General features: G+C 40.9%; 4 protein-coding genes across 8 annotated transcripts; 2 read left to right on the plus strand and 2 right to left on the minus strand.

The window, feature by feature from the left end:
• The first annotated feature begins 131 nt into the window (after positions 1 to 131).
• Positions 132 to 2,893, plus strand: Acat2 (Acetyl-CoA acetyltransferase 2). The gene is made up of 8 exons (XM_076820407.1): positions 132 to 287; positions 707 to 828; positions 945 to 1,057; positions 1,201 to 1,400; positions 1,505 to 1,734; positions 1,812 to 2,000; positions 2,059 to 2,221; positions 2,291 to 2,893. The coding sequence occupies exons 1-8, from the start codon at positions 239 to 241 to the stop codon at positions 2,407 to 2,409; spliced, it is 1,185 nt and encodes a 394-aa protein (XP_076676522.1). The 5' UTR covers positions 132 to 238; the 3' UTR covers positions 2,410 to 2,893.
• Nt5a (5' nucleotidase A) lies at positions 2,713 to 5,918 on the minus strand. 3 transcript variants are annotated; one of them, XM_076820400.1, is made up of 3 exons: positions 5,708 to 5,918; positions 5,498 to 5,615; positions 2,713 to 3,103 (listed from the first exon to the last, which is right to left on the minus strand). In XM_076820400.1, the coding sequence occupies exons 1-3, from the start codon at positions 5,845 to 5,847 to the stop codon at positions 2,921 to 2,923; spliced, it is 441 nt and encodes a 146-aa protein (XP_076676515.1). In that variant the 5' UTR covers positions 5,848 to 5,918; the 3' UTR covers positions 2,713 to 2,920. The 3 variants fall into 3 exon arrangements, 2 of the variants coding, with proteins under 2 accessions (XP_076676515.1, XP_076676514.1); XM_076820399.1 differs by lacking the exons at positions 5,498 to 5,615; positions 5,708 to 5,918 and adding an exon at positions 3,265 to 4,922 and having other exon boundaries at positions 2,964 to 3,103; XR_013086443.1 differs by lacking the exons at positions 5,498 to 5,615; positions 5,708 to 5,918 and adding an exon at positions 3,177 to 4,931 and having other exon boundaries at positions 2,997 to 3,103.
• A 2,996-nt stretch (positions 5,919 to 8,914) lies between these two features.
• Eaat-2 (excitatory amino acid transporter 2) lies at positions 8,915 to 12,284 on the plus strand. Of its 3 annotated transcripts, none has more exons than XM_076820397.1 (10): positions 8,915 to 9,220; positions 9,336 to 9,526; positions 9,594 to 9,681; positions 9,745 to 9,943; positions 10,024 to 10,234; positions 10,296 to 10,577; positions 10,692 to 10,925; positions 10,997 to 11,191; positions 11,256 to 11,390; positions 11,475 to 12,284. In XM_076820397.1, exons 2-10 carry the CDS (start codon positions 9,453 to 9,455, stop codon positions 11,680 to 11,682), a joined length of 1,626 nt encoding a protein of 541 aa, XP_076676512.1. In that variant the 5' UTR covers positions 8,915 to 9,220; positions 9,336 to 9,452; the 3' UTR covers positions 11,683 to 12,284. The 3 variants fall into 3 exon arrangements, with proteins under 3 accessions (XP_076676512.1, XP_076676513.1, XP_076676511.1); XM_076820398.1 differs by having other exon boundaries at positions 8,915 to 9,093; XM_076820396.1 differs by having other exon boundaries at positions 8,915 to 9,526.
• A 65-nt stretch (positions 12,285 to 12,349) lies between these two features.
• On the minus strand, positions 12,350 to 13,415 carry Emc6 (ER membrane protein complex subunit 6). The gene is made up of 5 exons (XM_076820425.1): positions 13,258 to 13,415; positions 12,954 to 13,114; positions 12,791 to 12,883; positions 12,672 to 12,691; positions 12,350 to 12,572 (listed from the first exon to the last, which is right to left on the minus strand). Exons 1-5 carry the CDS (start codon positions 13,292 to 13,294, stop codon positions 12,542 to 12,544), a joined length of 342 nt encoding a protein of 113 aa, XP_076676540.1. The 5' UTR covers positions 13,295 to 13,415; the 3' UTR covers positions 12,350 to 12,541.
• Positions 13,416 to 13,649: the final 234 nt, after the last annotated feature.

Below are 13,649 nucleotides of genomic sequence, written 5' to 3' on the forward strand. Positions count from 1 at the left end.
CTCTTCTACGCTGAATATAATGTAATAAAAGGTATGGGATATAAGTTAGGAAACTGTCCACGAAAGAGTGCCACTACATTTCATTTGGCACCATTTGACACACTTTCGTGAAGCCGTTACTGGCACACGTCGTGAGTAGTACCGCGGCTGCTAACTTATTTCCGTTATATTGGCTTGTGGCGGCAGTCTTCGTTCAGTTTCACTCAGGTTTGGACGCAATTTCTAACAAGTTTTCAACATGAGTAATAGTGACGTTGTAATCGTATCGGCAGTCCGGACACCCATAGGTACGAATTTTCACTTCACGTGTTTAAATATTGTAACTGTCGAAAATTGTTGCATTCCTTCCATAGTACGCTATTAACCCAGTTTAAATAATATCGCGTAAACAACAGTTTTCAGTTAACAATACCCCCTTTATTGGACACAATAATCCTGCCATTCGGCAAATAATGGTCGTAATAATATATTTGTACCGTTATTTTAATCATAGCCTGAGGAATTAAACTTTATTTCAGTTACAAATGTGTCTGCACTCGCTTTTAGATAGCACACACTTGAACTGTTTATAATACCTTTACCTTCCTATCGGTCAATTCAAAATAGCAAAGTCTCATTTGAATTGTATGTTATCCTATTGTAACATCATGTCACTTGCACTCTACACCAAACTTGGAAATCCAGATAGCATGTATTTTATTCGTAGGCTCATTGTGTGGGTCTTTGGCATCTACAAAAGCATCGGATTTAAGTAGTATAGTTATTAAAGAGAGCCTTGCAAGGGCTCGCGTACAACCCAGTGATGTTTCTGAAGTGATATTGGGCCAGGCAAGTTAAAATTACGATTTATTATGTCGACCGGTTTAATTTCATAGAAACTTCTGTAAAGCTCGCTGGTTACCAGCAGAACTTTCATAGGGTGTAGAAAATATTTTCTATTGCAGGTTTTGACTGCAGCTCAAGGGCAAAATCCTGCAAGACAAGCAGCCATAAAAGCTGGCATACCTTCGGCTGTACCTGCGCATTTAGTCAATATGTTATGTGGCTCTGGCTTAAAGTAAATGCAAATTTTTGTATTTATAAAATATGCAAATATTTATTCATGATATTGCAATCGTAAAGTTAATGTTTTTCGCTAAAACTTTTTCTGTACCCATTACAATTCCATATGTTCTTTTCATGAGATAAGATTATTTTCAGGGCAATTATGAATGGTTATATATCCATAAAGGCTGGGGAGAACCAAATTGTTGTAGCTGGTGGCCAGGAAAGTATGAGCCAGGCACCGCATGCTTTACACCTCAGGACTGGTGCGAAATTGGGGGACCGTAATTTCACGGACACTTTGGTATTCGACGGGTTAACAGACGCATTCCATGGGATTCATATGGGAATAACAGGTGCGGAAAGAACCGTATTATGCCAACTGCTTGTTATAATTAGCTTCTATTCTACTTATATATAAATGATCTGTGCACTCATGATGGCATTGTAATTTTCATAGCTGAAAATATCTCTAAAGACTTTAATGTAAGTAGAAAAGAGCAAGATGAGTTTGCTGCCAAATCTCAGCAGAAAGTACAGGCTGCAATGGTTGCGGGACACTTTAATAAAGAAATAATTCCTATAACGGTGCCTAGTAGGAAGGAACCTATTGTTGTGGATAAAGATGAGTTTCCTACGTTCGGAACGACTTTTGAAGGCCTTCAGAAATTAAGACCTATTTTTTTAAAAGTACGGCTGATATTGCACTTACAAGCTGCCATATTTCGAATGTACAATAACTACTTGGAATATTATGTTATGCTTAGACCGATGGCACAGTTACCGCTGGCAATTCATCTGGAATAAATGATGGAGCAGCAGCAACAGTTCTCATGTCAGCAGAAACAGCTACAAATAGGGGCTTAATTCCATTAGCTAAAATTGTTGCCATAGCTCAGGTTGGAGTGGAACCCAGAATTATGGGTATAGGTCCTGTCCCGGCGATCGAGTTAGTGGTTAGTATCTGTTTTAAATAAATAAAGATATGCAAGACAATGAAGTTAAATGTTTCAGTTGCGAAAAGCAAAATGGACCAAAGAAGAAGTGGATTTATTTGAGTTGAATGAAGCTTTTGCGGTACAATCAGTAGCGTGTGTCAAGACTCTTGGTTTAGATGCAGCTAAAGTTAATATAAATGGTGGAGCTATTGCTTTGGGCCATCCTATTGGCGCATCTGGTAAATATCGCATTAATAATAAGTGGACATACTAATTTTGTTACTACATTCAAAAATTTTGTAACACAGGCGCAAGAATTCTAGTAACTCTACTACATTCCTTGGAAAGGACTGGTGGAAAGAAGGGCATCGCGGCCCTATGCGTTGGTGGTGGAATGGGGGTGGCAATCGCCGTTCAAAGAAAATAACAAACACTTTGTTCCATTACGTGTACTTATTCTATGATGATCGAATTTTGCTGGCACTTAGTCACAAATGTTTTATAGCAGAGAAGTGTGCGGTGTAACAACCGCATGCAACTTTTGTTATACTTTATATTAATCTATTTTGTTATATTAATCTGAATAATGCTTTTATCAAGGATTTGTTGAATCAATATTGTTGTACGATATATACAAAACGGTGGTTGTGTACTGATAATATGTATTTATAATACCGTTTACATCATAGTATTAGCTACATGCTAGAGCAAATATGAATGAATAAATCCGTTTTATTTATATTTGTTTTAATCACTAAGTTTTAACAGTATATGTTCGTCAATTGTACTTACAATTTATACACTTTTACATTAAACTTGTATAGTATTTTGTGCAATGTATATTTACGAAAATGTTATTTTTATGCATTGAACATCAAATTGTAAATAAATAAATTACAAAAGTAGAAACACTCTGTTCTTCGAATATTTAATCAGTTTCAGTTTTTGTTAGGATCTTCGGTTCTTTGTCGTTGTTCCAATATTTTCTCGACAGCCGCGACTCCTTCGCGTTGCCTTTGTTCAGCGCGCTTTGTTTTAAACGTACGTTTAGTATGTTTGAACACTTTTCTGTGGCCTTGTAAATGCTGCAACTGCTCCTTGATAGCTGGTATAATGCGTATCTTAAATTAAGAATGAATTACAGACATGATAACATGTTACATTCAATTACAATTCTATTACAAAAACATATACTTTACATAAGTCAGTAAAGAGGAGTGGCTTGAAATACACAAGTGTTATGTACAACTATTGGTAGGTGAAGTTTATGAAAGTGGTATACCTAACAGTTTAAAACGTTGCTATACTAAGCGGTACAGCTGGATAATATCCATCATACTTCTTTCCATCTTTAGTAAAACACACGTAACTTTTCTCTAACGGATGCTGTGTTACTAAGTCTATCTCTGGTATACAAAGCTTTGCATATTTCTTTATAATATAACCCCATAATGAGTCTGTATGAATCTTAGAATCTTTCAAGCAGAAATAAGAGCCCCAAAATGTTGAATTCAATATTTTTTCATCAGGATGCGATAATCCTTGATTAATCATTCCTTCCGACATTTGTTCCTCGGTTACAGCTACTGTATCGCATTGCGCACATGCGTCTGGTACATAAATATCTTGCAGAAGATTATCACCGACATATATACAACGAGGCTTACTCTTCTCAGATATATATCCAAGGAATTCAACCAGCCCTTTCCAATTACCTTGGCTATATATCTCAGCACGCTTTAAGTCTTTTACTTCTACTATATCGCCCACTTCGTTATTCGTTACTCGAAGAAATGGATGCTCATTGGTGAAAAAGCCAGGCTTTTTGGCAAAACAAATAATAATATCAAAGAGGGATTTCCAGTCTTCTCCAAGGGCATGAGTGGCAGCAAGATCAACAAAGTCAACGTTAGAACCGCTAATAAGAAAAGTAACGCGATGTTTCTTTAGTTCTTGAAGCCAAGATATCGTTTTTCCACTACATTTATGTATGTACTTAGCAGGATCCCGTTTTAGACTAGGAAAGAAGTGTCCTCTATCTAGCTTGAAATGATCTTTATTGTACATTTCAATTAGTCCATCTAACATATCAGGCCAAACATTATATTCGTTTAAAGGTCCTTCCTCTTGTTCTTCGTCAAGAGTGTCGATTAATCTTGCAAAAATAAGAGACGACGAAATGTCAAAGTAATCTAATAAACTTCTCATTCTCAATGACAAGGGACCATTCCACGTCGACAACATGTTATTACAGAAGGCATCTGTAACCTCCCATCTCTGTTCGGGATATATTTCTTTAATCTTTTCTATACTCAATAAATTAGTTCCATGGGATGCTCTTTGAATTATACCATCAGCAGTTATTCTAAGTATATTTCCCTTCTCGAAGTCTAGGAACAATCCTTTTTGCATGAAATCTAAGTCCTTATCTTCCAAAGGCCTGGATAAATATTTTGCGTTGTACCCCTTTTCCGTTACCAAATAATTAGCTAATAATTCGTACACCAAGTGCACCAGGTTCGTTACTTTATAACGTAAAAGAGTATTGTCTAAATCAAAGCCGATACAATCATAATCGAGAAACTTAAATGTATTCATGTTGGCTTGGGTCGACGGAGCAACTGACGCCGTTGTAGAGTAATATTTAAAATTTACAGAGTGCGAAAAACAGTATGCAATAAATCCTGATTTATCACTGGCTTTATAGTTTAGAATATTCTTCAGGCAAGACTTCAGTGGTATATGCAGTAAATTCCGAATTCTTGTCATATCTGAGATCACCAACACATTTTTCATATATTGCTTAAATATTCAATACACGGTGGACACGAGCGAATGCATACATTGAAAGCAATCGAATTAGAAGCAGGATTATTTATTCAATGATAACATTGCCCGTAATGTTTTGCTTCAAATTTTAGTCGGTCGATCTGTAAGCAACCTACGAATTCGAAAATACCTAGGCGAAGTACCGATAACGGCTCGAAGTTAATGAAACGCGGAAAAAAAGTTGTGTATTTCTTTGTAGCATTTACGGGTACAAAAATGCTTAGAGCATATGCTCTAAGCAAAAACCCGTTGAATATGCAATGTATACCTATGTACTTAAGTACTAATCATACAAAGCAACCTACTTTAAATGCTTACAACGCATTTATATTCGACATTCAGAGGTCAGATAACATACGACTATATTTATAGTTTACTCCACGAAACTGTGGAAAGCTTCTAACCTTAGAGCATATAAATATGCAATGCGCGAAAATGTAGACGGCGGTAGAAAGAGTTTCTAACATAAAAAGAAAACGCTACGTCCCTGGCGCTAGAAAGAGAGAGGGTGTCCCCCATGTATATCTTTCTCTTTCTACCGCTATCTACACTTTCGCCCATTGCATGCTTCTTCCATGTTTAAATGCTCTAAGGTCGTAAACTATATAATGATTTCTAGTGTAACGGAATTACAATATCGGAGAATATGCAAAGTGTAGGGAAATATGTATTCAGCAGTTACTCACTTTAGGCGGTATGTGAACGAAGCGGATATTCCTCGCCTGGACGAAGAACATGTCGTAACTGTACGAATCCCCCCTGGGATCGGTGAAAACGCAATCCCTCATCACAATATTCATGTAACTGTAAGCACGGCGAAGATGAGCGCAAGCAAAAGACTGGAAATCCACACTAGACCAATAACAACAAGAAAGGCTCAACTGAAAGACACTTACGCGTCTGCGTGCTCCACGGTCCCATAAACTGACCCCTCATTTCGAAGGTCCACGGTTGTTTGCTCATTCTCGACAGCTTTCAATAAAATTGCGAGACTGTTGAAGAATTTGTATCTTTCTTGTTTCGAATCAAGAGTCATGATACCAGACGTTCAGATGCATAGGGTATGACCGGTATAACATTGCCGGCAAAGAAGAATCTTGCCTTTGCAGGTGTAGCCAATTGTTCGTGGGCGAGACAAAATAACCATAGCTTTTGGGGGGTGCTATCAGTGATACCAATCAATGGCGCGCTAAATATGAATGAATAAATTGATGACGAAATGATAAAAATTATATATAGAGGAGAGCTAGATTCCTTGATCTATATATTGGCATACATAAAATACATAGCGAAGAATATGTTTATTTCTTAACTACTTTTGTTAATCTTAGACATATACGTTTAAATTTAAGTGATATAATTGCGTAAGTTCGTTTCATGTTGCATTTAAAGTTTAAAGCCACACTTTCCTCATATAATTTCATCGCCTACTTTCCTGTAGCGACGAGGACACTGTTGTCGGTAGTAATACCGAGCGTATTTCATGGGCTACTCCACAGGGTCGGCGGAGCAGATTTTTCTCGAGTATGAAGTTGGGGTAGTGAGCGGGGGAGTAAAAAACAGTAGCAGGCAAACAGAAAATAAAAGATAGTAAAATGCCTTCCAAATTCCCGAATGTGGAATTCCACACACAGGAAAATCTCAAGTGTCGAACATACATTTTACAAAACTCACGCCACCTCTGCTACGTCAGCCTTATTTAAAATATTACACTTTAAAACGGGCGTTTAAAATTGCCCACTTTTCTACGCACATTCAAGGAGATAACTTATCAATGGTTTGTCATTTTATCGCAGAACGTGTACGGTATCCCCTTGGTTTTTACATGGTGCAGAAGGTCTGGCATAAAGCTTTCAGAAATCATCGCGTTATGTACAATATGATTTTTCACTGTCCGAAAATATAAAAAATACGTTAATTATACGCTGAATCGATTATCAAGGATTTCTTCAGGCCCGATTCGTCCCTGTACATAGGAAAAATTGGGCAACTGCCTAGGGCGTAAAGTTGACAAGGGGTGCAAAATATTTTTTCCATTGTTGGTATTTTTTAAAATAAAGTTTTAAATAAAATATTACAAATCTCACTGGTTAGTTAGTTAGTTAATTCTTTATTTCAGCGTAATTGCCAAAAAATGGACTCGGTTTTGCAGTATTTACATAAAACAGATTTCTATACACGCGCAACAAGTTGTGTTATAAATGTTTTAAGCTACGAGTACAAATTCAGAGTAAGGTCATGAAAACGTTCAAATAAACGTATTATTAAATAATAGAGCCCGAGCCGGACAAGGTTTTTTTCTGAAATCGATAATACTTTCGTTAAATAATTAATATTCTGCATTAATTTTTGAAGTTGCAACCGAGTCATTTTACGATCGAATCTCCTTCATTCCTTTTATTTCGTCTAGCCAGATATTGAATAATTTTATCTCATGAAACAGAATATTTTCATCGACTATTGACAAAGAGAAAAATCACGATATAAAGGCAAGGCGAAGGATCTAACTTGCTCGTACAAGCAAAGAATCTTCGAACGTTTCTGTCCGCAAAGATCCTTATATTAAGGGCTGCGTTCTCCCAACCCCATCGCAATTCACGTAGCTGTTGAAATGCACATCGATGTTATCTGTTTGCTCTGGCGTTGAGAAACGTATCACGTCACGTTACGTTTCCCTTACCATTCCTCACGAATCATCGCCCGGTAGTTGCATTTGGCACCTGCACAGAACCGAGCAACAGTATTTCATGAACTAAAATGCACAGCATTTCATTCTCAATACAGCATGCCCTACTATCTTCTTCCTGTGTATGCTGAAGAAAATATGCTTCCCATTAAAAGAAAAGGGATGACCTTGAAACGGCCTTGATCATTTGCCAATAATTTCCCGCAAAATTTCAGTGACCCTCCCAAACTCGCTCGATCTCTATAAGTCCAATTTAACGCTAAGCGCTACGTCGGGATGAAAGTCGACTTAATCTGGTAATAGTCGTAATGGGCATCTGCGCGATCCACCGTGGAGCCAATATTAGTCTACGTACAGTCACTCATAACCATCATTACTGGAGGAATTAGGTTACCTCGCAACGGATATACAAAGGGGCCCTACAGATTGGTCCGTATCCTACATGCTTTGAAAATAAGCCGCGATGAACGTTCCAGTTGCGATCTGCATCCCTGACGGGGACCTCGGGAAGAAAATCAATGAGATTACAATCGCTTATGGATTCAGTAACAGATTTCAAGGCGTGCTGCGCGTACCGCGCTGCTCTAATTTCATGCCTCGACGCGACAATGCCAGTCACCGTTAGGAGATGCGAAGCAGCATTCCTTTTGCAAGACACCGCGATTTCGAATGTCGGCCAAGGCCACGGAGATGGGGGTTTCCTGTTAAGATCATTCTTAACAAGGGAACCCGGCGCGCAACGGCCGCCTTGCTCGGCGTAATCGTAACTTACTCAACAGGCTGGCAATGGCGCGCAAATTACGATATTGTCTTCGAGATTATAGAACGAGTCCTCCAAGTGGCACGTGTATGCACCAACTGCCTACTGTTTCCACCCATGATCAGGCGTTTCCCTCGGGTGGGCTTCAGTTGGCTCGCATTGACTCGTTAGTACCGTAACGATTTCTTTCAACGGTCCATTAGTGGCTCGGTTGAAACTTTAAAACGTCCTCCACGGCCGAGAATAGGTATCGATTAGCAACTATTCGAATTATGCCAGCTGGAACCGACGACTGGACTCGGTGTCCCTGCAAGCGGCAAACGTATCGCGATGCATTTTAATCATCCAAACGGGGTTTGCGCGTCAAGGGTTGATCCGTTCGTGTTCCCCATTTAGGGCAATTTAGCCGATGCCGTGGTTCCAATAGAGACGGGTCTATTTCTACGAAACGGACTCGCGTGGTACACATTTTTCTCCCTTCTGCTTATTCAGTGCCGTGCGACCCGCTGTGATGAGTGCCCTCTTCCTGTAGCCTGCCGTCTCTTTCGCGCTTCGTCTAGTCTCCCTTCGCTCTTTCGGTATCCACCCTCCGCCCCCTCTCGAGCTCTAATCAGCTTCCTGGATGGGGCACATTATCTACGTGATGGCAGATCGTAACTACGCGATACCTAGACAAGCTCCGGGGTTTCGATCATACGGTAGTCACTCGGCAGCCCATTGCGCGTAAAAGACCCGCCAAGATCCCGCGGTTACGCATGTCGCTCAGCTTATTATACGATTCTGTGGTATCAGTGTAGTGATCCTGGAGCGGTGTGTCGGTTACCATCGAGCCTCAGGTGTGACCTCCTTCGGGGAACCTACTCCTGGCGTTGGTTTCCAATTGTGCCCCTCAGTATCCCGCTGTTTACTCGCCCGGAACGCGCGCAAAGGACGAAAGCCGGGTCTTTGCATCCGGGTCACCTCGTAGGGCTCGAAGTCAATTCTTAATTGCAGCTCAGGGTGTTCGGCCAGCTACAGTTTAGGGCTGGACGATCGACAGCAATTCGTACGGCGAATGATTGTTGGTTTGTGAAAACAGATGTGACAGCGATGAAGACCGCGGGATGATAGAGAACGTGCCCACCGCGATCTTCCTCGTGCCCAGGGGGAGACTCTTCAGGAAGCTTTGAAGTGACGCATTATCGGAACAAGCACAATGTCGTTAGGGCAACGCATATCTGGGGCTGTTGCAGTCCTCCGGGGCGCTTCGGAGGTCAAGGGAACTCGCTCGTAAGATCTGGGAAACTTGTGCTTTCTTCTCAACTACTCTCCCCCTCTTACTTGGGCCCATTTCCAGGTCATGTTCCGACGAGATCGAAAAGATCGCATCCGAGGACGAGAGGAACGCGCGCCCCAAGATAACACCGCTCGACAGATTGCAAACAGTTAGTAGCAACCATACACTTCCCTTAAGACTTTCTCCGCGTGCTATTTGAGTCTGAACACAGGTGGTGGACTGGATCGGGGAAAACATGCTTCTGGTCTTCACGATCGCTGGGGTCTTGGTGGGCCTCCTACTCGGGTTTCTTGGTCGATTAGCCAGTCCCTCGCCGCAGTCGATTACTCTTGTCAGCTTCCCGGGAGAACTTCTGATGCGACTGCTGAAGATGTTCATATTACCGCTAATTGTGTCTTCACTTATCGCCGGTGATTATGCATCGTTCTAAGCGGGGGTGAAGAACGTAAACCCTGCACGATATGGTTCCCTAAGTTTTCTTTCTCGCCAGGAATGGCACAGCTGGATGCCAGGAGCTCGGGAAGAATGGGATTCAGAGCGTTGATGTATTACTCGGTAACGACCATTCTCGCCGCCATAGTGGGCATCGTGATGGTGTTAATGATTCATCCGGGCGATCCTAGGATTAAATCCACTATAACCGCGCCCAGGTCGGAAGACACGAAGGTTTCCACGCTGGATGCTATTCTCGACATAATTAGGTACGGGCAACCAGTGTAGTCTAACGTTAATGATCAGCAGTAAAGTAAACGGCAATTTTAGAAACATGGTGCCGGATAACTTGGTGCAGGCGTGCTTCCAGCAGGCACAGACCACTTACGTGCAGAAGAAAGTGGTGATCATAGGGAGCACGAATCAAAGCGATTACGTCCTAGAGCCAACGTTAATGTATAGAGACGGGACGAACGTGATGGGCATGATAATGTTCTGTATCACGTTCGGCCTGGTCGCTGGACAGATTGGTCCTCGAGGAAGATTGATGGTCGACTTCTTCGTGGTGCTGAACGACATTATCATGAAACTCGTCAGTAGCATTGTGCTGTGGTGAGCGATCGAGTCACACAACTTACGTAGTTCCACGCTTGGTAGTTCCCCCGAGTTGTGTATGCTTCGCGATAACACGGGTATAGAATGGGTTTGAATGTTAACGTCACACAGGTACTCCCCGTTCGGAATCATGTGCTTGATAGCGGGTAAAATAATGTCGATCAACAATCTGGCGGCGACCGCGCAGATGTTGGGTCTGTACATGGTCACGGTGATCGTGGGTCTACTCATTCACGCCGTAATCACTTTGCCAGCGATATTCTGGTTCTTAACGCGGCAGAACCCCGCCGTGTTCTTCAGGGGTATGATGCAAGCCTGGGTTACAGCTTTGGGTACAGCGTCCAGGTAGCGATCGATCGTTTACCTCACAAGCACTCGTGTGAAATGCTGCAGTGTACGTTTCTCGTGTTTCTCAGCGCTGCAACTTTGCCTGTAACCTTCCGTTGCCTCGAAGAAAATAACAAAATCGACCCCAGGGTGACTCGATTCGTGGTGGCGGTAGGAGCCACGGTAAACATGGACGGGACAGCTCTTTACGAAGCAGTCGCGGCAATTTTCATCGCTCAAATGAATGGAATCTCGTTGGGACTGGGTGAAGTCATAACGGTCAGGTGTGTGCGACCAAACGCGCCTGCAAATTCTATAATTTATTTACGTTTCTCGTTGTTTGCATAGTCTCACAGCTACCCTTGCGAGCATAGGGGCTGCAAGCATTCCCAGCGCTGCTCTGATTACGATGCTGATTGTACTCACAGCTTTGGGTTTACCTACGAGTGATGTTTCCTTGCTCTTCGCCGTAGATTGGATGTTGTACGTCTAGCTCAGTACTTAGTAGATTGAAACATATTCAGGCGAAGCGATTGCAGTAATTAATATTTCGTGTGACTCTCGAAGGGACCGGATCAGGACGTCGATAAACGTTCTGGGCGACGGCTACGGAGCTGGAATAGTTTATCACTTGAGCAAGGACGAGCTGGATAAAATGGATCAGGAACGAAAATTAGAGGGCCTCGAAACGGGGACACCACTCGAGGACATCCCGGGGAGCTGCCGATGCAAGTGTGCATCTGCTCCCAAGCAAACTTCTGAAACAAAGATCTGATTTGTAAGGGTATTGACCTTCTTCCGTGCACTTTTCCCCCCAACTTCCCGAACGGCGACATAAAGGAGAACTGTGCCCGCCTACGCGGCTGCTCAAATTAAATTATTGCAACGGCATGCGACAGAATTGGTAGGAACGAAACATTATTCCTTCACTGCCAAAAAAGGTTTTCCGGGGCTCGCGCTCAATCGAGAGATGTCTGATACGTTGTAACTTAATCGCTGCTAGTGATACAGATAGATATCCTGAACGCTCGCGACGGACGGGTGCGCAGAGTGCAATAAAAATGTGAGCATGTCAAGTACAAAGCAATATCGATACATAGATTGTTAATGGTCTGTTCACGGTGCAATAAACGTTAATTTAAATATCAAAGGTGCTTATTGTTTCTTGATTCGAGTAGTCGAATAAACGGGTAATCGAAGCGCTGAATTACGGTAATTTAAGCAATTCAAAAACCTGTTCGCCGATTTATCACACACTAGATGATTCCGTTTTAAGTGAAACGTAGGGTTTTGTAATATTTTGTTTACAATGTTTGTGTACTCTATTTATTGTATGCTTATTACATGAACAATGAAATAAATATAAATTCAACTACATTTGTAACAATAATTTATGTGTTTACATTTTGAATTAGGTCAAATAACAGGCAAGGTTCGGCCGGTGAAGCTGTGGAATAGATGTATTTTCGAAAGAGTATATACTATATACATACATGTACAATACATCGCGCTGTGCTTTAACAATATTATTACTCTGGCTAGTAACTTGCAGTTGTTTGTGATATAATTAATTAATTAACGACATACCTATTTAGTTAAAAAATATAAATTCTTAAATCTAAATATCCTTTGGTTCAGTAGACATGCACCATACCATATAAAAATCTGATCTCGAGTTAAGGAAAATATAAAACCTAAGAAGCATACCGTACTTTATACTTGCTATTAGACACAAATATTAATTTAATAGTTCTAAAAGGATACGTCCAAAATAGCACATATGTCTGTGGCATTATCAAAATAATTCTTATTAAGGAAAATACTCATATTTCGATAAGTATTTGATAATTAAGTGCAATCTTTAATGGCAACATAAAGGATACAAAAAGTCCTCCGAAAAATCCACTTGTCAAAAGATTTCGCCTGCTTATAAAATACTTTTTCCACTGACCCCCAGCTTTTAACAACAACATTGCCTATGGAAGAATTCCTCCGAAGTCGAAGTTTGTCAAAGAAATAAAATTACTTTTTAATAACTTCTCTTACCCATAATCCGAATACTGCAAAGATGTAGAAACCAAATCCGTATAAACCTGTCAACCCTAACAAACCAGCTGTGCCACCCGACAAAGCTGCCATAGATATCCTACAATATTCCACGACAGCAGCATTGTTTACGACAGCCGCCTCGCTATACGCAATTATTTCTGAAAGAATAAGTGAATTTCAGTTTACTATTCAAGCGATATTGTTTTGTAAGTAGTCGAACGGCCTTTAGAATGCAGAATAAATTACTTTGTTCGCACAGATAACAGAACAGTATAATTACAGGTCTTTTTTTATGACCCACCTCCTTTTTCCTGCTTCGTTTTAATCTTTCCCAACATTATTGTACTTTTTCTTGATATCAATGCACGGTTTGTATAATTTAACCTAACAAAACATTCGTTGATGATTACGTATATACAATGACTATGTGACTATTTACACTTTCGTCCATATTCTTGCGAGGATACAGCTCGACGCGCCACCTAGGCCGATAAAGTTAGTGACTCTATATTTTAAATGTTGCGTTTTAAGATCGTTAAGCGACGTAAGTATAAGGCTAAATTTATTGATAAACATTCGGTTGTTAATTGTACGACTGACGCGACGCGATTTAAAAATGCTAATGTCAAATTTGACGTTTGACAAATAAGGACATTTTCTATTGGCAGAAATTTCGCAGCGAATGCCGCGCTC

The sequence above is a fragment of the Andrena cerasifolii genome, chromosome 9 (genome assembly GCF_050908995.1).
Source record: "Andrena cerasifolii isolate SP2316 chromosome 9, iyAndCera1_principal, whole genome shotgun sequence".
NCBI classification, from domain to species: Eukaryota; Metazoa; Arthropoda; class Insecta; order Hymenoptera; family Andrenidae; genus Andrena; species Andrena cerasifolii.